This window comes from Eulemur rufifrons, chromosome 2 (assembly GCF_041146395.1).
Source record: "Eulemur rufifrons isolate Redbay chromosome 2, OSU_ERuf_1, whole genome shotgun sequence".
NCBI classification, from domain to species: domain Eukaryota; kingdom Metazoa; phylum Chordata; class Mammalia; order Primates; family Lemuridae; genus Eulemur; species Eulemur rufifrons.
The window spans coordinates 4,189,890-4,210,522 of record NC_090984.1 but is presented as its reverse complement, the minus strand read 5'-3'; the positions used below and the strand labels follow the sequence as shown (position 1 = coordinate 4,210,522).

Here is a 20,633-nt window from a genome sequence, read left to right as displayed (position 1 = left end):
GGCGCGGCCGCCGGCTGGCTCCGCCCCCGGGGCGTGGCCTAGGCAGAGCCCTCCCCCGCGATGGCGCCGGGAGGCAGAGGCGGGCTCTGAGTCCTCGCGGCCCACCGTTGGGGGATTTAGGCGGTCAGCTCCTCCAGCCCGGCGCGCTGATTGGCTGATCCGAGACGAGGATGCTTTTTAGCCACTCCACCACCTGCAGTTCATTTGCATAATTTAAAGAGACAGGTGCCGCTCCTTCCACCTCAGACTCCTTGGGAAGAGGGAAGGCGTGACCAGCGTTTACTGAGCACCTACTGTGTGCTAGGCTCACAGCTGGGTTCATTTGATGACCTCCCACCAACCCGTGAGCGGGACATTATTGATGCTTATTTTACAGATGGGAAAAACTGAGGCTCAGAGAGGGCAAGGACTTCCTTGGAGGCCACACAGCAAGTCTGCAGCTGGGTGCGGGAAGCCCTGGGATCCGGCTCCCTGGACTGGAGAGGCCCATGCCCACACATGCCACCACGCCATGTGACAATTCTGAGATTCTCCCGTCCCCTTTGCCAGCGCCCTCATAAAATAAGACTGCTGGTCTCCCGCTCAGCACCATTTAGGGACAGAGCGTGGGGCTGACCTGGCCTCGGGCCGCTCCTCCGCCAGCCTCCCCAGCTCAGCAAGGGCAGCCCAAGAAGCTTCCCCGGAGCTCCTGAGAATCCTGTCTTCCCTTCGTCAACACGTCATCCTGCAACCCCAGTGTCTCGGAAACACCCCCGAATTTCCCATTTTCCCACATCCCACAGTGGTCCGGGTCAAGGCTCGGTCACCTGCAGCCTGAGCGCTGCCTCAGCGTCCCACGGGGCTCTTGTTTCCTCCACCCCTGCTCCAGATGATCCCTGTTGCCCAAGACAACTATAGCTCTTGTTTTCTTTTTTTTGATAATCTTTTTGTTTTAGAGCAGTTTTAGATTTGCAGAATTATTGTGAACATAGCACAGACAGTTCCTGTATACCCCCCACCCTGCTTTCTCCTTTTATTAACATCTTACATTAGTACGGTACACTTACTACAATTACTGAACCAATATGGAGACATTATTTTTAACTAAAGTCTATACTTTATTCAGATTTCCTCAGTTTTTCCCTAATGTCTTTTTTCTGTTTGAGATCTCATATAACTGTTTTTTTGTTGTTTTGTTTTGTTTTGTTTGAGACAGGGTCTCACTCTGTTGCCCAGGCTGGAGTGCAGCAGTGTGATCATAGCTCACTGCAGCCTGGAACCCCCAGGCCCAGTCATTCCCCCTGCTGGGACTACAGGTGTGCACTACCACCCCTGGGGTTAATGTTTTCTATTTATTTGCAGAGATGGGGTCTCACTGTGTTGTCCAGGCTGGTCTCAAACTCCCCACCTTACCTCCCAAAGTGCTGGGAATACAGGTGTGAGCCACCACGCCTGGCCAGGATCCCACATGACATTTAGTCATCATATCTCCTTAGACTCCTCTGGGCTGTGACAGTTTATCAAACTTGCTTGTTTTTGATGTATCCCCCCGGCCCCGGTCCTTTTTATGCTATCTCCTTTGGAAAGAAGTCGTATGCGCAGTCTATACCTAAGGAGTGGGGAGTTATATCCCCCTTCCTTGAAGACTGAATAGCTACATAAATTATTTGGAATTCCTCTGCATAGGAATGTGTTCCCTCCGACGTTTATTTATTCATTCAATCATTTATATCAGTACGGACTCACAGATATTTATTCTGCGCTTGGTGTTATAATCCAACACTACCGTTTAGATTTTGTCACTGAGCTTGTTCTAGCTTTGGCCGCTGGAAGCTCTTTCAATTAGTTCTCACGTGGCTTTGACATGCCTCCATGTTGTTTTTTCTTTTTAGCATGGCCTTACTTTGTAGCACGACGAGATGCTCTGGGCTCACCTTGTGTTTTTCCTGCCCTAGTCCTAGAACCAGCCTTTTCTTCAAGGCGCAGCCCCAGTCCGGTGCCTTTTATTGGAGAATGGAATTGGAAACCAAGATCCGGGCAGCGGGCGTGCTTGTCGTTATCGGGGTGTCATTGCTTCCAGGCCCTCATGGCAGACAGAGCAAGGAACTGTGTGTACACCACCCTGCGTATGTACACTTACCTGTGAATATTTCAATGTAACTGTATAGTAGGCTGAACAGCCTTCTGCCCTTGCTGCTCTGTGACTTTCCACTTCATAAGTGACAAACCTGGCTCCTAGCGTCTGCCCTCCAACTGCCGAATTGTCCATTCCCAGCACATGTGCAGCGGTTCCAGGATGCTAACCCGGACCCACACGGGTGTTTCAAATAGAAATTGATCACCTCCTCCAGCTGCGAGCCCAGGCACCCTTGGTAAAAACCCCAAGCCCCTCCCAGCTGCCCACCTGCCTGTGTGGTCTGGCCCTGCCCAAGTCCCTGTCCTCACCTCTGTCTACCTCACGGCCTTTGCCCTTGCTGTCCAACCACCACCTGGAGCACTCTCTTCCCAGCGCCACATCTGACTGGTGACCTCCTCACCTTTAGCTCTTAGCTTCTATGTGGTCCCCTCCTCTGGGAAGCACTCCATCTGCCTTCCCAGGCTCCCGAGAACCTGTCTGGCCTGCCTTCCAGCCCACTGCTCGCCCCTGAGAACTGGGACGTCCGGTTGGCGTCTGCCCTCTCCCAGCCTGGGAGCTCCCTGGGGCCCCTGGCACCACCCACACTGCCAGATGAGGTCTCAACTGCAGTCACGCGCCCCTATATACTCCCCTCTCAAGCCTGTGCCAGGGGCAAGGTGGGAAGGGGGAATGATTCCTGTTTTAAAGCTGTAGAAACTGTGGCTCAGAGACAGGAAGCTACTCTCTGAGGTCACACAGCGAAGATGAATCTGAGTCAGGACTTGAGCCAGGCGTGCTGGTGCCAAAGATCTCACCTGCCCTGGCCTTGGATCCCAAAAGATGCTGTGGGGGAGGGGAGGGCAGGGGCTGAACAGGCCACGGAAGGAAACTCAAGGGTTCAGTTGCCACCAATACAGCACAAGGACCCACCCCCACCCCGCAAGATTCAGGCCAACTTTCTTATTTCTGAGATTGGAGACGGCAGAAGCCCAGAGAGGTTAAGTAATATTCCCAAGGTCACCCAGCAGTGCTGTCAAGCTGGGACACAGTCACCATTTCCTGAGTACCTGCAGTGCACAGGTGGATGCTAGACCTTGTCCTTGCCATTGGGGACCCAGCAACCACCAAAACAGAATGAGTGCGGCTCGCACCAGCTCACAGTGAGGGGGAAGGGTTATCACACAAACAGGAGAGACTGGCAGGGCTACAAACTAGAAGGGAATAAAAGAGGGTGATGTGCTCGTGGGCAGGATGACATTTTAAAGGGAGTGGGTCAGAAAGGGCCAGGGAAAGGGCTGAGGAAGTGGACCAGCAGGGAGCAAGGAGGGCTTCCTGGAGGAGGGGCCATAGCAGTGGGGTTCCCTGTCACCACCTCCCACATCTTCCCCGAAATGTGCCCTGGCCAGGCCTCACCAGGACCCAGCCCCCTCCCCACCACACACTTCCCCCAAGTCCATGTCCAAAGCCCACCCCCTGCCCTTGGTGGTTAGTCCCAGCTGCTCAGCGGGGTGTCCAGGCAGCTGCAGAGCACCCGTCTATTCCGGTCTATTCCGGGAGCAGACCAGGCCTTTGCCTCTGCCCCACCCTCCTCCAGGAGCCCGTCCTCCTCCGCAAAGGAGGCTCACTCCTTGCACCCCCAGGTGGCAGTGCTGGGGGCCACCTCTGATTCCTCGCGGTGGTGCCACTGCCACCTCACCACGACCCACGGTGCCGGCTGTTGCTTCCTTGTGTGTGTCCAGCCCTCCCTGGAGGGCAGCATCCAGGGCATTCCAGGGAGAGGACGCCGCCATGAAGACCTGGGGCCGGGACCTGGGGGTGCTGAAGCAACACTGAGAAATGGGAGAAATCTGGGTGGCTGTGGCTCAGGGTTCCTATCAGGGAGGCGGCCGCTGCAGAGGAGCCCCAGCCAAGGTCACACATCCGCCTCCTGCCACCTGCTCCAGGGTCCCCAGGTGCTTTGACAGCAGCCAGGATATTTTTAGCGCATGCTCCAGCAGAAGGGGGCAGAGTCTGGGCCAGACAGCTGGCAGGAGGGATTTAGGGGGTGAGGGAGAGGGGGAGAGAAGGGAAGAGACAAAGAGAGAGACAGAGACAGAGGCATGCCCCGCAGCTCCCAAACTCTCCTAGCCTGTAATGGGCAAGAGTCAGGCCACTGTCCTGGACCCGGGGTTGGCAAACGACAGCCCACCCCAAACTGAGCCCACTGCCTCTTTTTATAAAGTTTTATTGGAATGCAGCCACCGTCACGGAGCAATGGGACCCGGCCGACACACACAGAAGCCAGTACCACGACACCAACTTTTGAGAAATGAAAAAAGATTTATTTTGAGGGGCAAGGAGACAGAGGTGACATCTCCCCCAGCGGGGTTTGGGGGTAGGTTTCACAGGCAGAGGGTAACTAGCGGGGAGAGGGGGGACGGAGCCAGGTGTGGTCTGACCGGTCATGCAAGCAGTGATCGCGGGGCCTTGGCTCTGAAGTCCGGACCGCAACGAAACAGGGCGCCCCTTGCTTCCTAATCCGGTCCCTGCTCCTCTTTCTGGGTCAGGGTAGTTTCCCCTGTGCTGACTTTCTCTGGGGCCATGACTGTCGTGCGTGGTCCACCCGGGCGTGCTCCGGTTATGTGACTCGCAGCCTGGGGTCCCTTGCACTGAGACACTCGTCATTTTGTTACAGCGCATTAGTGACATATGCAAGTTACAGCATACTGGACCGAATCAGCTGCACCAGCATAGTTCTGTGGTCTCAGGGACGGTGGCATGGCACGTGATACCAAAAAATGCCGCTCTTTGGTTCTTTACAGAAAGTTTGCCAACTCTTGCCCAGGACAAGATGATCTCTCTTGGGGACAGTTGTCAGTGGTCATTAGTGGTTTTCACCACTATTTCTGGTTCTCCTTCTAGGTACAAGGGAGGAATACCTTTCTGCTCCTGGTTAGGGTCATGTGACCTGATTTGGCCAATGAAATGAGAGCAGAAAGTGTGTCACTTTTCCGGGAAGCCTCTACGGGCGGTGCCTGACTCCCGCGTCTCCTTGCCCTCTCGGGACCTGTGACGTTCTAGGTGGGGGAAGCTGTCACGCTGGGCTGCTGAGTGAGAGCGGTGACGTACACAGCAACATCAGAAACCCAAGGGGTAGGATCATAGTCACCAAACACGGAGGGCTAAAGCCCAGACCACACAGCTTATTGAGATGGAAGTAAAATCAGACAAAGTGGGGTTCTTTCTAGGAATATAAGGCTACATCAGTGTCAGAAAAATCTAGTGACAGATCTAAAACAAAGATAAACTTATGATCCCCTGCAGTGGTTCTTAACTTTATATGTTTTGAGGCCCTGTTATTAGGTACATACAAGTTTGGGACTGTTTTCTCTTCTTGGTGAATTAAAAGCTCTGATTTGACAGTCCTTATATTTACACCCAAAACAGAACTATTGGCCAGCTCCGCTGCCACAACAAAGTCTGAGACTGGGTGGCTTAAACGAGAGAATTTATTTTCACTGCTTTTGGAGGCTGGAGCTTGAGCCCAGGCGCCAGCAGGCCGGGCTCCGTGAGGGCCCTCTTCCTGGCTTGCAGGAAAGGGGCCAACAGGCCGGGCGCGCTGGCTCACGCCTGTAATCCCAGGGGAGGCCAAGGCCGGAGGATCACTTGAGGCCAGGAGTTTGAGGCTGCTGGGAGCTACGATGAAGCCTCCTGGGGCACTCTGCCTGGGGCAACAGAGTGACACACTGTACCTTAATGAGAAAGAGGCAGATGTCACCTAACGGTTTAGCCAAATGAAAAATCGGGATGAGTTGGCCTCACATAGAAAGGATGTCCCCGGAAGTCCCTCCTTACCTGGTGACAACTGGGAAAGGGTCATGACCTATGTCCCAGGCAACAGGAGACTGAGCAGGACTGGCTTTGTGCTGCTGTGTCAACTGGTCTAGGCAGAGCCCTGTCTCCGGGGGCTCTTGTCCCCGTAAGTTCTCGCTGGGAAGGTGTGGAGCGGGGTGGCAGCCGGCTGAGCTCAGTGACGAGCTGAGCTGCTCAGGCGTCCGGCAGGAGGTGGTGGGCACGGGCACAGCTCCTGTCCCATCTACCTTTCCCGATGGCCTGTCCTGTGGCCATTAAGACCCAACATCCCACAAAGATCCCACGAAGATGGTCAGAGACCGGCTCCCACTCAGAGTGTCTGTAACTAATCATTTGTGGGGGTTTCCACGCTGGCCAGCGGCCCTCAGACTCTAAACCCCAACTGTTATGGATTGAATGCTGTGTGCCCCCCAAACTCCTGTGGTGAAGCCCCGAGCTGCGGTGCGATCGTAGTTGCAGACAGGGACCTCGGGCGGTGCTTAGAGTGAGACGAGGCCGCGAGGGTGGGGCGGTGGGGACTCCGCGGAGCCTGCGCACCGCACCGCCTTGCCCTGTCTCTCTGCCCCGCTTCCGGCCACGTGAAGACACAGAAGAAGGTGGCCATCTGCAAGCCAGGAGAGTCCTCAGCTGAACCCAAGTCGGCCAGCTGCTTGATCTTGGACTTCCCAGCCTCTAGAACCGACATAAGTAAATGTCAAGTCGTTTAGGCCACCAGCACGTGGGATTTTGTTACAGCGGCCCGAGCTGACGGGGACACCAGTGACACAGCCGAGGGAGAAGGCTGGACCACAAAGTCTCACAGAGCTGCAGACGCGGTTTACACCGCCGCTTCCAGGGAGAGGGCTGTGTGCTGGCCAGCTCGGGACACACAACGGAGGGTGTGTTAGTTACCCGTGGCTGCTGTAACAAAGGACCACAAACCAGTGCTTTAAAACCGCGGGACACTATTTTCTCACGGTTCTGGAGACCAGAAGTCCAAACTCAAGGTGTCGGCGGGGTTGGTCCCTTCAGGAGGCTCAAGGGGAGGGTCCTCGCTTGTCTCCTTCCAGTTTCTGATGGCTCCAGCAGTTCCCTGGCATGGGCCCAAATCACTCCAATCTCTGCCTCCGTCTTCGATGGTCTCCTTTTCTTTCACAGGGACACGTGTCATTGGATCCTGGGCCACCCTGGATAATCCAGGATTAGCTCATCTTCAGCTCCTTCACTTAATTATACCTGCAGAGACCCCTTTTTAAAATAAGACCACATTCACAGGTGTCAGGGCTAGGACTGGGACATGTGTTCTGGGGTTGCCATTCAACCCAGCATGGACACCACATCTAACGCTAAATCCGAAGCTTCTGTACATGCAGAGGAAGGTCAAGGAGCGTGTTCCTCAGGAAGTGATGATTTGTAATCTCTGGGTTTCAGATTCCTCTATAGAACCTTCCAGGCCGGGCACAGTGGCGCACGCCTATAACCCCAGCACTCCAGGAAGCCGAGGTGGGAGGATTACTTGAGGCCAGGAGTTTGACACCAGCCTGGACAACATTGTGAGACCCCTGTCTCTACAAAAAATAAAAAATTAGCCAGGCATGACAGCACATGACTGTAGTCCCAGCTACTCAGGAGGCTGAGGCAGGAGAATCGCTTGAGCCCAGGAGGTTGAGGCTGCTGTGAGCTATGACAATGCCACTGCACTCCAGCCTGGGCAACAGAGTGAGACTCTGTTTCAAGAAAAAAAAGAAAAGAAAAACCTCCCGGTACAGTGTGACTTTCCTGGAACGAACATCAATCATCTCTGGAGACAGAAGGGTAATCTTGCTTTATGGTTTTGGAGCACAGCAACCGGCATTCAAACCCTACCCTGGGCACCAACTGGCTTGTGCGATGGGGTCAGGCAGCTACTTCCCTTCAGTGACGTGGGTCCTCGTGGTTGCTGCGCTGGGGTGGAGGCCACGGTCCTTAACTCTGAGAAGCTCCTCCTTCCCCCGCCAGGGCCTGAGGGGCCCAGGTTTCCCCATGGGCCACGAGGCGGCCAGAGCGAGCCTCACCTATGGGGTCACTGGGGAGTCCACGGGACAGAAGCTGCTCCCCGAGGACTGGGGCCCGCAGGGTGAGTCTCCTGTTGGCCGACGGAATGGAGGCCACAGCCAGGCAGAGGGCTGGGTTTACTCGTGGTGTGGGGAGCGTCGCGGCAGAGGCGGTGCCGGGGGCACGGCTAGAACTCCACCTTGCAGGCCGGGAAGGCTTCGTCCTGCATGGACACCATGCTGTTGCTGCCCAGCACCGTGATGCCCAGCGCCTGGTGCCGGGCGCGTGTCTCCTCGTACCACCTGTGCATGGCCACCGAGTCAAAGGTGGGAATCAGGGTCACCTGCAGGAAGGACAGACGGACCACCAGTGAGTGGGGCGTGCCCTCCGCCCTCCTGGCCCAGCCCAACTCTCCTTCCTTTCCCAGCACTCAAGGCCCCTCCAGCCTCTTTTCTGAACTTGTTCGCTCTGCCCTGATGTCTGCGGTTGGTGGTCAGCCACCCCTGAAGTCGCTTTTCCTCCCCACAGCACTCCAGGGACCCTCACGACACAGGAGACCAGGCCGCTCCTCCGCAAATCCCTCCCCAGGCCAACCCCCTCTTCCCTCTCCCGCGCCTCGCTCCCGCCCTGCGCCTCTGCCTGGGCTGTGCCCTCTGCCTGGGCTGTGCCCTCTGCCTGGGCTGTGCCCTCTGCCTGGGCTGCTCCTCCCGGGCAGGACCAGCAGCTGCGCCAGCGCGGGGCTGCACACCCAGACGCGCACTGTGACAGTCCCTCCCCTACCCAAACTCGCCTCACCCTCCCAGGCTCAGTGTCAATCTGATGGCTTCCTGCGGCCTTTAGGGTGACCCCAGCCCTCAGGGGTGGGGCTCTCAGCTGCGTGGACACTGCACAGCCCACCTACCGCATCCCGGCTGATCCGCACAACAGAGGTGGTTAAGTGACAGGGTGTCGGGGAGGGGATAAAATTGCCCCGGCCCTGGGTCCTCCCCCCGGCTTCCTGCGCAGCCAACGAGGAAGGTGACCCGACAGAAACGGTCACCTAAGGGCTGAGCTGGCCGGGACTCCTGCGTTCGCCCTCGTCCCTGTGTGGCACAGGGGATGTGCAGCTTCCTCTCTCTGAGCCCTGCCGGCCTGGGAGGGCCATGTGGGTCAAGCACAGCTCACCCTGCCTAGGCAGACGGGGTTTACTGTCTTGGGCACAGGGTGGCACGTACCTGGAGGTCGCGGTCCCACTGCTGCTTGCTGGCCAGCAGCGCGTCCAGGATGGCCCGCATGCCCTCCTCCTTGTGCCGGTCCTGGCCGCTGATGACGTAGCAGAGCGCGCGCACCCTCCGGAAGAACTCCTTGTCCACCAGGCGGGCGCTGCTCCCGCCGGGCAGGTAGGCCAGGTCCAGGTAGATGGGGGAGCCGGGCGGGGCAGCTGACCCACCTGGCCGGCTGCCAGCTGACCCTGCGGGCAGGAGGGACAGAGTCAGTGACAGGGCCCTGGGACCCAGGGCCCGGGCTGAGGCTCCCGGTTCAGCCCGCACCCTCTTTGGCAGGAGGCCTGATCTCACTGTTTCACGGCTGCCAGGCCCTCCCTGGTGGGCTCATTACTGCAGTGAATCCTTACACGCTCTGCAAACACCACCGGCTGACCCTCTGTGCCAGGGGCCTGCGGTGGGGTGAGCCATCCCCCGGTGGCAGGGGGAGGGAGGGGCAGTCAGGGAGCCAGGGGGGATGGGGGAGCCTCCGGCAGCGTCTGTCTGCTCGAGGACTGGAGGGGAGTGTTCGCCAAGCCCTCCTGGGCACTGGGTGCTAGGGAGCAGGGGGACCGGGGCAGGTGTGAAAGGAACAGTCTTCGGAGAGGGACCCAGGATGCGGCAGCTGAATGAGGCGAGGCAGCTGCTCCCTGGGCCTCGTCCGAGCCGCAGCCTCAGGGCCGAAGGGGCCGAGGCCACCAGCCCTGGCGAGTGAGCTAATAACCGACTGACGGCAGAGCGCGGCTTGTCCCGGCCTGACCCTCACGGCCGCCCGGCTCGGCTCGGAGGCGGCTCGGAGGCGGGAGCAGCGCAAAGGACCGCACACCGACACGCCCAGTGACCGTGGTGAAACGCACAAATTCCTGGAAACGCAAAGGCTACCGAGACCAAATCAGGAAGAAACAGAAAAATCTGAACATCCCTATAATTATCAGGGAGAATGAATGCGTGACTGGAAACCTCTGGACCAAGGAATGCCCTGGACCTCATGACGTCACTGGGAAATTCTACCAACATTTCAAGAACTAGAACTGAGCTTCCTCAAACTTTCCAACCACTTCCTAACTCACTGTGTGGCGGCATCGCCCGGCACCAAAGCTGCACAGAGCCGCTGTGAGCGGACGGCAGGTCAGTGTCCTCTCTGGACGATAACGTCAAAACCTTCAACACGCAATCACACACCCAACTCGGCAGCACATTAAATGAGCACGCACCATGACCAAGTGGGGTTTATTCATGGAACGCAAGGGTGGCTCAACACAGGGAAAATCAAGGGAACATACCACATTAACAGAATAAAGGGGAAAAAAAACACGTGATCATCTCGATTGACGCAGAAAGAGCAGCTGACAAAATCCAACATGGCAAAAACACTCAAACTAAGCATAGAAGAAAACTACCTCAACATAATAAAAACCACATATGAAAAACCCACAGATCTCGTCATACTCAATGGTGGCAGGCGGGAAGCGTTCCAAGGTCAGGAAGAAACAAGACATGGACGCCCACCTTCATCACTTCTATTCCACAGGGTGCTGGGAATTCCACCCAGAGCAACTGCACAGAAAACCCAAAAGGTGTCCAAGTTGGAAAGGAAAAAGTAAAATTCTCTGTAGATGATATGATCTCATATGTATAAAACCTAAAAACATCATAAGTACTGTTAGAAATAACTGAATTCAGCAAAGTGGCAAGATAAAAAAATATGCAAAAAGCAGTTGAATTTCTAGGCACTGATAGAGCAATCTGAAAAAGAAATTAAGAAAATAATTCCATTTACAAAAGTCTAAACAATTAGGAGTTAATGAAAAAAGTAAAAGACTTGTACAATGAAAACTACAAAACACTGTTGAAAGAAATTCGTGAATTAGAATTAGTTCGTGAATTAGAAGACTTATTATTATTTAATAAGATGTCAACAATCCTCAGAGTGATCTACAAATTCAATGCAATCCCAATCAAAATGCCAATGACTTTTTTTTTTTTTGGCAGAAATAGAAAAAAAAAAATCCTCAAATTCACCTGGAATCTTAAAGGATCCCAAAGAGCCAAAACGACTGTGAAATAGAGGAATAAAGTTGGAGGCCTGAAACATCCTGATTTCAAAACTTACTACACAGCTGTGGTAACGAAGATAGCATGTACTGGCATATAGACACATGGACCAGACCAATGGAATGGAAAGCCCAGAAGTAAATGCTTGCAAACAGTCAAATTATCTTTAACAAGAGTGCCAAGGCCATTCAACGGGGAAAGGACAGTCTTTTCAACAAATGCTGCTGGGAAAACTGGATCTCCACATGCAAAAGGATGAAGTTGGCTCCCTACCTCACACCATATACAAAAACTATCTCCAAATGAACCACAGACCTAAACATAAAAAGCTCAAACTATAAAACCCTTAGGAAGAAAACACAGGACAAAAATCTTCCCAACATTGGATTTGGCAATGATTTCTTGGGTATGACACCAAAAGCACAGGCAACAAAAGAAAAAATAGATGAAATGGACTTCATGAAAATGTAAAACTTTTGTGCATCAAAGGACACAATCAGGCCAGGCACAGTGGCTCACACATATAATAATGGTACTTGGGGAGGCTGAAGCAGGAGGATTGCTTGAGCACAGAAGTTTAAGACCAGCCTGAGCAACACAGCAAGACTATTTCTACAAAAAAAATTTTTTTAAAAAACTAGCCAGGTGTGGTGGCGTGCGCCCATAGTCCCAGCTACTCAGGAGGCTGGGGCAGGAGGATCGCTTGAGCCCAGGAGTTTGAGATTGCTGTGAGCTATGATGATGCCACTGCACTCCAGCCTGGGCAAAAGAAAGAGACCTTGTCTCAAAAAAAAAATAACAACCCGCAGAATGGGAGAAAATATTTGCAAATCATATATTTGATATGGGGTTGATATCCAGAATATATTTTTAAAACTTCTAAAACTCAACAAAAAAATAAACAAGCCAATCAAAAAATGGGCAAAGGATTTGAATAGACATTTCTACAAAGAAAGATATACAAATGGCCAATAAGCACACAAAAAGATGCTGGACATCACTGATCATTAGGGAAATGCAAATTGAGACCACAAGGAGATATCACTTCACACCCATTAGGATGACTACTATCGATAACAAAAGGAAAACAACAGATGTTGGCAAGGATGTAGAGAAACTGGAAGCCTTGTGCATTGCTGGTGAGAATGCAAAATGGTGTAGCCGGTGTGGGAAACAGCCTGGAGGCTCCCCCCATATACCCAAAAGAATTAATGTAGAGTCTTGAAGAGATATTTGTACACCTGTGTTCATGGCATTATTCAAAATAGCTAAAATGTGGAAGCAACCTCAGTGCCCACCAGTGGATGAACGGATAAGCAAAATGTGGTCCATCCACTCGACCATAAAAAAGAATGAAGTCCCTGAACATGCTACAACACGGATGAACCTGGAGGACATCATGCTATGCAAAATAAGCGAGTGACAGAAAGACAGATGCTGTGTGAGCCCACTTCTGTGAGTTATATAATGTAATCGGACTCACAGAGACAAACTAGAACAGCGGGTGCCAGGGGCTGGGGAGGGGGAACGGGGAGTGAGTGTTTTAATGGGGACAGAGTTTCCGCTTGGCAAGGAGAGTTCTGGGGATGGATGGTGTCGACAGTTGTACCACAGTATGAAGGTACAATTAATTCTACTAAACTGTACACTTAAAAATGGTTAAGATGGCAATCTGTATAATTTTTAATAACTGAAAAAGCACAGCAGGCCAGAGACCCTCTCTCCTCAGCAGCACCTGCTAAAAGGCTGGCCCTTGCAGGCCCTGGGGACTTGATCTCGGGAGGGCCCCGGCCAGCCCCGCCTGGGGAGAGGGGCTCACAGGCCTCGACTGTGCAACACGGCGGGGGTTGGGGGGGGTTCTGCTCCCCACCTGCCCTCCCCTTTCCAGAAAGTCCAGCATGTCTGCACACACCAGGCAGGTGTGTTGTCACGCTTATTGCTGGGGGAATTAAGCATGTGTTGTGTGGCCCCACCAGGGGGATTCTAGAAGCTTCTGCCTGGTTTCCTCTGGACTTCACCCTGGTGCCTTTCCCCTTTGCTGCTTCTGCGCTGCTGCGACACGCCCTGGCTGTGAGCATGGCCACGTGCAGCAGCCTCCGGGCCAATGTGTTAAACAAAATATACTAGTAAAGTGTCACCGGTTTCTTTCTACTTATTGCAGCTTCCCGAAAACCCACAGGGCCAGACAGGCTCACTTCGTTTCCACTGATGGTGCCGCACAGAAGCTTCGGGACGGCAAGTGCTTCAACAGGGAGGCTGGAATCTCGTTTTGCGGGAGAAACTGAACGCCCAAGAGGGTGGCGTGCATGGCTGAGGTCACACCAGCACGCAGGAACGGGCACTCCGATGGCTGGTCACCCAGCACGGGGCCCCAGCTCCCGGTACTCACCTGACAAGCCTCGGGTGGCAGTCTTGGGGACCGAGGGCTTTCTGGACAGGGGTGCTCGGCCTCCCTTGTCACTGGCCTCACTCCGAGCACTCAGCGGTCGGCTGGCCCGGTCCCCACCGGCAAGTCCCTTGGTTTTGGCAGCAGCCACTGGAGCAGCTTTGGGGGCCGCAGTGCCTGAGCTGGGCCGGGCCAGGGGCTTCCGTGTGCAACCAGGGTTCTCTGTCTGCCGGGTGGGCTTGGGGGGCATCATCTCAGGGTCCACCATGCAGATGCCGGGCGGGTCAGGTAGTGGTGGGGGGACCTTTAGGGGGTCAGGCAGAGGGTCGTGGCCTGGAACTCCGAAGCCCTCTGTGTTGTCATCTGAGTCCCCGGCACCAGGGGTAGCGGGCAGGGGGTCCGAGTCAGACAGGGTGGGCAGGGACTCGCTGACAGATGTGGGTGGGGTCTCCTCGGCCCCTGGCCCACCTGCCCGCTCCTGTGACCGGGCACTGCTGTCATTGGAGCTGCCGGGAGACGCAGCTGCCAGTGCCATAGGCACGGACTTGCGGTGCTCAAACTCACAAGGCGACACCAGGCACAGGTCCACATCGTGCGGGGAGGCTGAGCGCCGGGCCCGGGGGCCGCGCAGAGGGAGGCTCAGCCCGGCCTCGCTCGTGGAGGCAGGTGGCGGCAGCACTTGCTCAAAAGACACAGACAGGGACTCGTCCACCTCTGTGGAGTGCGGGGAGCCCACCTCTGCGGGCAGCGAAGGTGTAGTCAGTGTGGGCGTGGTCGCCGTGGGCGAGGCGTCGGGCCCGGCCTCTCCCGCCCGCAGTGGACTAAGGGACAGCCGTCCGCTGCCCTCGGCGGGGCTCCGGCGAGTCTCAGGGGAGGGTGTGCGCGGCCGGGGGGCGCTGGCAGCCAGTAGCAGCTCCATGGCCTTCTCCTCCCCGCCCGGGTTCAGCCCCAGCTCCAGGCTGGGCGTGGCCACCAGCTGCGGGGCCGGGGAGCTGCAGGTCGTGGCGGCTGTTGGGGGACTGGCCTCTCCACGGCGCACGCCAGGGGGGCTACGGGGCCCGTTGTCCACAGGTAGTACGCCCGACCTGGCCGCCCTGCGGGGCTTGGGGGCCGCCTGGGTGCCTGCCGTCTTGAGGCTGGGGGCAGCAGAGGCTGCCCGGCGCGCCTCCAAAGGCTGGGTCCGGGGCGCGCTGGGCTTGGGGTTCTTCTTCACCTCCCGGGACGGCCTGGCTTCTTTCTCAGCCCTGCGCAGGGCCTCCGCCTGTGCCGACTCCTTGCGGGCGCCCCCGGGGCGGTCCTGGCCCGGCCTGGCGGGGACCGGGGCCCGGCCCTCTCTCTTTAAGCTGTCTCGAGAGCCCACGCTCTCTTTGCTCTCCGCTCGCCGCGGGCCCTCTAGGTCCTGGGGCGTCACCACGGGCTCGCGCAAGAACCCCAAGTGCTGTAGGCGGACCAGGCTGTCCAGGAGGCGGGCCGGCGGCGTGCACCCCGGGAACAGGACGCGCACCACCTTCTCAGTGGGCCCCGCGGGGTGCCACACCAGCAGGGCGCACACGGAGGCCGGCGAGCGCTCAGCGCCGGCGGACGGCGGGTGCAGCACGTACATGTCCAGCCGGCCCACGCCCATCTTCTGGAAGAGCACGGTGGGCTGGGCTGGCGGAGGGCCACGGCTCAGAGACAGGGGTGCGATGCCCAGCTGGGTCAGGAGGCTCAGCGCCAGCTCCGCCTCGTCCTCGCCACGCACCAGGCGCACGGCGGCCTCCCGGGCGTTGAGGAACACGACGCCCAGGTTGGGGGAGATGAGCCTGCGCAGCCGGTCGTTCCAGGAGCCCCCGCCGGCCGCCACCTCCTGGCGCTCTGCCAGCTTGCGTCGCAGTAAGCTGTTGAGGCCGGGCAGGCTGTCGGCGCCGGCGTGGGTCACCAAAACCGCATCCACCCGGTCCAGGTGCCGCACCAGCTTCCAGAAGCTGGACTTGGGGTTCGAGCCACCGTTGACAAGCATCGTGAAGCCATTGACGGCGAAGAAGGCGGCGTCCCCGAGGCCCCCGGGGAAGATGTAGCAGCACGGCTGGGCCAGCCGGAGGAAGCCCCCCGAGGACGGAGGCTCCAGCAGCTCGAAGGGGGACGGCGGCTCCAGAGACTCCGCCACGTACTCCAGGAACTCGCGCAGGCCCTCAGAGGCCGGCAGCTGTGCCGGCGGGTTCAGCCGCAGCTGCAGCCGCAGCGCGCCCTGCAGGCCGGGCAGGTCAGGCGCCAGCTGGGCCCAGTCTCCGAAGGTCGGGCAGGTGATGGTGAGTGCGGGCAGGCGTGCCGGCGGGGGCCTGGAGGCTAGGATGTTCTGGATCTGCGGGTGGGAGGGAGTGGTGAGGGGCCACCCAGAGCCAGGCAACACCCAGCCCCTTGGGAAAACCGGGTGAGGACATCTCTTCTGCCTCCTGGACCTGGAAGGGCCCCTGCCTGCTCCTCACCACACTCTGGCAATACCCAGCCTCCCCCGGCCACCCCCGAGGCCCCATGGTCTGGCCTATCTCCTGCCTCCCTTTCCCTCCCCCTCAAATACCTCCCTGCCCCAGGACCTTTGCACTGGCTGTTCTTGCCTTCTGGGGCACAGCTCCCTCCAAGGAGACCTTCCACGGCCCCCTCTGCCTACTGCACTATGACGTGAAAATGTGATCGGCCAGGGATTTTGGCCCATTTTCCCCACCCAGACTGAGGGCTCCAGGAAGGACCCACTTGGATCCATCCCAGCTGGGACCTGGAATCTGGGGCACCACATCAGGCCTCTGGGACATGGGCTGACCCACAGGCCCCACTCACACCATGCCCTGTCGAGGACGACGGGACTGATCCCTGACAGCCAGGAGGCACGTGTGTCACCACTGCCATCCTGCAGAGGAGGAGGAGACGGGGTCAGGGAGGACAGCAGGGCACCGGGGCTGCATAGCCTGATGGGGACAAGCTGGGATCCAGAGCAGGAGGAGGGGAGGACGGCAGGGGGGCGGCTCACCTCTCTGTCCCCCAGGACCTGGAGGAAGTGGTGGGGTGAGAAGCCCCCTGTCTGCAGCAGCAGCTCCCCTGTCTCTTCCAGGCAGGGCCCAGCCAGCACCAGCAGCTTATGAGGGGCGGGGTCCAACAGAAGGTTCCGAAGCTGGGGGCGGGGCAAGCATTAAAGGGCCCGTTCTGTGCAGCGATGTATCTAGCAGTCCCCTTTGGGGTACCCCCAGCCCCAGACCACCCACCTTCTGTCCCTACCCCACAGCCAGCCCAGTGCTCAACTAGCTAGGAAAGGCTGCCTATGCCAGCCCCACTGCGCCCCACCCCGCCAACCCCTGTGGCATCTCCATGGGCTCATGCCCAGCTCTGATACCCCCTCCTCACCCCTCCCAGGCTCTTTCAAGCCCGCCTCTCCCTCCAGCCCAGCTGCGGATATCTGTGTCCAGCTCTGTCTCTTACAGACAGAGAGCTCCTTGAGAGAGCACAAGGGAATGTTTCTGATCACAGGAATCAACCTGTAAGAGGGTCCCTAGTGGGATGTCCCAATGCTTTTTCTTTTTGGAGACAAGGGTCTCTGGCTCTGCTGCCCAGGCTGGAGTGCAGCGGCATCATCAGAGCTCACTGCAGCCTCAAACTCCTGGCTCGGCCTCCCGAGTAGCTAGGACTATAGGTGCACACCACCGCATCTGGCTAATTTTTTGTTTTTTTGCAGAGATAGGATCTTGCTATGTTGCCCCGGCTGGACTCAAACTCCTGGGCTCAAGCCATCCTCCAGCCTCACCTCCCAAAGTGCTGGCATTACAGGCGAGAGCCACCATGCCCAGCCTCGTGCATCTTTTTGATATATAACTGAGAGAAGGACACAGATGTCCACGAGCCAATTAATATTAATAAGTCAACTCACACGAGTACTGTGGCCTAGCTGGCGGGAACTCACAGGACGCAAACATCAGTTGGGCCCTGCCTCCCACCTAGAGAACCGTGCCATCCCGGGCCCCGTGCTGTGAGTGCTTCCCCCCTCAACGCCAGCCTTTTCCGCCCCTGGGTTCGGTGCTGGGGGTCTCAAGGAGAGGACTTTAGGTGGTATGAAGATGGGGACATGAGATGAGGACAGGGATGATACTCGTCCCCACAGCCTCTCCCTCTAGGACGTCAGTTGTTCCCTACCTCGTCACATAGGGACTTGTCTGACGGGTTCAGGAGGACCAGGGTCTCCACGGTGTCTCCGCGGTGATGCAGGCTCCGCTGGCCTGTGGGGGAATCGGACCAGGCCACCCACGTGGGGTCAGGCTGCCCTGGAGCCAAATCCTGCCTCCCCGCGTGACCCACAGGTAACACAAACCCCTCTGGGAACCCACCCACGGGCCATATGGGCGCTAACAGACGCACGGCAGAGCTGCAGGTCGGGAAGAGGCAAGGACACACTGGAAATGCAAGTAACAAGAGGCCCCCACCGTGAGCCGGGCTTCACCGGCAGCTGGCAGCCCAATGGCGGATGCCATTGTCACCCGCATCTTATAGGCAAGAAGCCCCGGGGCCGGGGGTGGGATGGGAGGGGTGTCAATGAGGGCACACCTCGAAGAAGAGACAACCTGGGCAAAGGCCGAGAGGCTGGACAGGGTGGGGCAGGGTGCGGCCGGTTGCTTTTGGAACCCTGACCCAGCTCCGTCTCCCAGAACCCAGATGTGTCTTAAACACGAAGCCCCGGCCCCTGTGGCTGGAGAGGCGATGACCCCCTAGCGCTGGCCAACCTTTGTCGTGTTTGTCATGCTTCTTATCACACAGATATTGCCCCATTCGGGTGGGGAAACCAAGGCGGAGAGGGAAAGTGGCTGCAGAGGCCACACAGAGCAGATAGTATTTTCAGCCCGCCTCTCTGCCCCAAGAGAGGTCCGGAAGCCACCAGGACCTGCCGGGACAATGAGGACGGACACTTCCTTCCCCTCCCCTCCAGTAGCAGCTAGGAGGTGACTCAACCAGCAGGCCAGAGCGGGGAGAGGTGCGGGCAACACGCGAGCCCTGCTCACCAAGTGCCCCTGTCCACTCTGGGTCACCCCAGGATCCCCAGGGAGCTTCTCGCAGAGTGGGGCCCTTCTTGATCTCATTCCTTCTCAGTTCTCCACCTACTGAGCGCCTACTGTGTACCCACCATGTGCAGGGGTCAGAGCCGTGAACCAGATTAGGTCCCCGCCTACAAGGGGCCCACGTGCCATCCTCCGGGCCGGCTCAGTGACCCCCCACCCCACCTTCCAGATGTTCTGTCTCACTGCTGGGGCCCTTCCCGCCACCTGATACTCCCACCCCAGCAGTTTCTCGTCCAGAAAGCCACCTCCTCGGAGGACTTCCCGCCCCTTCGACACCAAGGTCTCCTCACCTGTAAATCGGGGACAAAAACACTAGTTCCTGCCCGTGGGCTGTGGAGGACCAAAGGAGTTATCACTGGATCAGGGCTTGCTCCTGTTCAGCACTCAGAAGGTCCTGGCTGTATTATTACTGTAGTAATAATACCCCCCAATGCCTGACACACAGCTGGCACTTTGCAAGCACCTGCCCAATGAACACACAGAAGGGAAGCAGCCAGGGCACACGGGGACGCCAGCCTCACCTTTCACGATGCTGGAGAAGGTGGCCGAGTGTCGGGACACAAAGACCTTGAGCTGTTCATCGAGGCTGCAGACACCAGGATCAACATCCCAGGACCGGACACCTGGTGGGAGGGGGGAGTTCAGCTGGGCCCCCCCCCCCCAGGTACCAAAATATTTCAATAACTAGCACCAGGTGGGCGGGGCCCACCCCAGCTCCCTCCCACCTGTTCTCACGGGCTGCAGCCTGGAGACTCACCACCCAGCAACCCAACACCCACAGGTCTTGCCGCAGCTGGTTCAAGGAACCCACAGCACATGTAAGCATTTTACAGACCAAACTCAGGACATCAGCAACAGAGTCCCCACCTCTCCCACCTATCTCCCCCCGTCACTGCTCCTATGTCCTGCAGGGCACGTGTCCACGCTCTGCCTTTGCATCAGCTGTTCCCACTGCCTGGAGGCCTGGCCCCCTACCTCCCCACCTGCTCCCTCTGCCCAGACGCCCTTCCCTCTGTGTCCCCACCCTTCAGGTGCTAAGACCAGCTGTCCTCTCAGCTCTTTGCATCCTAACACTATGTAAGTGTAAAACCTGTTCCGTCTCCTCCTCCACTTTGGGCCCATCCCCCGACCAGACCATGAGGCCTGTGAGCGGAGGAAGGCCCAGTGCACAGCGGGTGCTCAGGGAACATTCCCCAAGCACAAGGACAGAGATAGGTGCTGCTGTGCCATAGTACATACAACGTCCCACGGGATGCGGAATAACCCTCTTCCAGACCCAGGGCTGTACCACGCCTGCCAGTCCCACCGTGCCAAGCGGCTACAGGTGAACCTTACAGGTGCACCCATGACTCACCTCCCTCGGTGCCAAATCCCCCGGGCAGGCTGCACCCGCCTACACCCCAATTAGCAGGTCCTCGTGCAGCAACAAAAAGCGGGCCCCGGGGCTCCAGGCCCGACCTCCCCCACATCTGCTCCTCTCCCCAGGCCGTCCAGGCCGCTAAGACCTGGGGATCCAAGGCGACGCTCCCCTCCCCCGCGGGCGGGCCTGTCAGGCGGGAAGCCGATCCAAAGCCCAGGCCCGTGTCCCCTCCGGCGTCTGCACCCGGAGCTGGGATGGGACAGCCCAGTCCAGGCCCGATGCCGCTTCCTCCACGGGCGCCATCCCGCCTTTGCCGGCGCCGTGAGCCCAGCCGAGCCCCGGCCGCCGACGCCCCGGATCCCGGGCCCCTCCGCCCCACGCCCCGACCCCAGGCCGAGACGCGCGGCCTCCCGGGCTCCCGCGCCGCCGGGCCGGCCCGACCTCGTTCGAGCTCCTCCAGGACGTAGGCGAGGAGCCCGGGGCACCCGCACTCGCCGCCCACCACAAGCAGCAGCGAGCTCGGCGGCTCCGGCTCCGCCGCCATCTTTGCGCCGCC

The 20,633-nt window shown here is 57.9% G+C and overlaps 1 protein-coding gene across 3 annotated transcripts in view; it reads right to left on the bottom strand.

The window, feature by feature from the left end:
• MAP1S (microtubule associated protein 1S) overlaps positions 1-20,633 on the bottom strand; it is a 54,395-nt gene extending 33,762 nt beyond the window's left edge. Inside the window, exons 1-8 of one of the 3 annotated variants that reach the window (XR_011234116.1) lie at positions 20,519-20,633; positions 19,239-19,340; positions 17,801-17,883; positions 16,647-16,787; positions 13,646-15,983; positions 9,175-9,410; positions 7,981-8,303; positions 4,451-7,162 (exon numbers count right to left, since the gene is read on the bottom strand). Coding sequence is in view for 1 of the 3 variants with exons in the window: in XM_069476403.1 (XP_069332504.1) it covers positions 8,148-8,303; positions 9,175-9,410; positions 13,646-15,983; positions 16,647-16,787; positions 17,801-17,883; positions 19,239-19,340; positions 20,519-20,621 (3,159 nt within the window). In the remaining 2 variants the exon portion in view is untranslated. Of the gene's footprint in view, positions 1-4,450; positions 8,304-9,174; positions 9,411-13,645; positions 15,984-16,646; positions 16,788-17,800; positions 17,884-19,238; positions 19,341-20,518 lie in introns of those variants that run through there. The other 2 variants (XR_011234115.1, XM_069476403.1) reach the window with 2 other exon arrangements.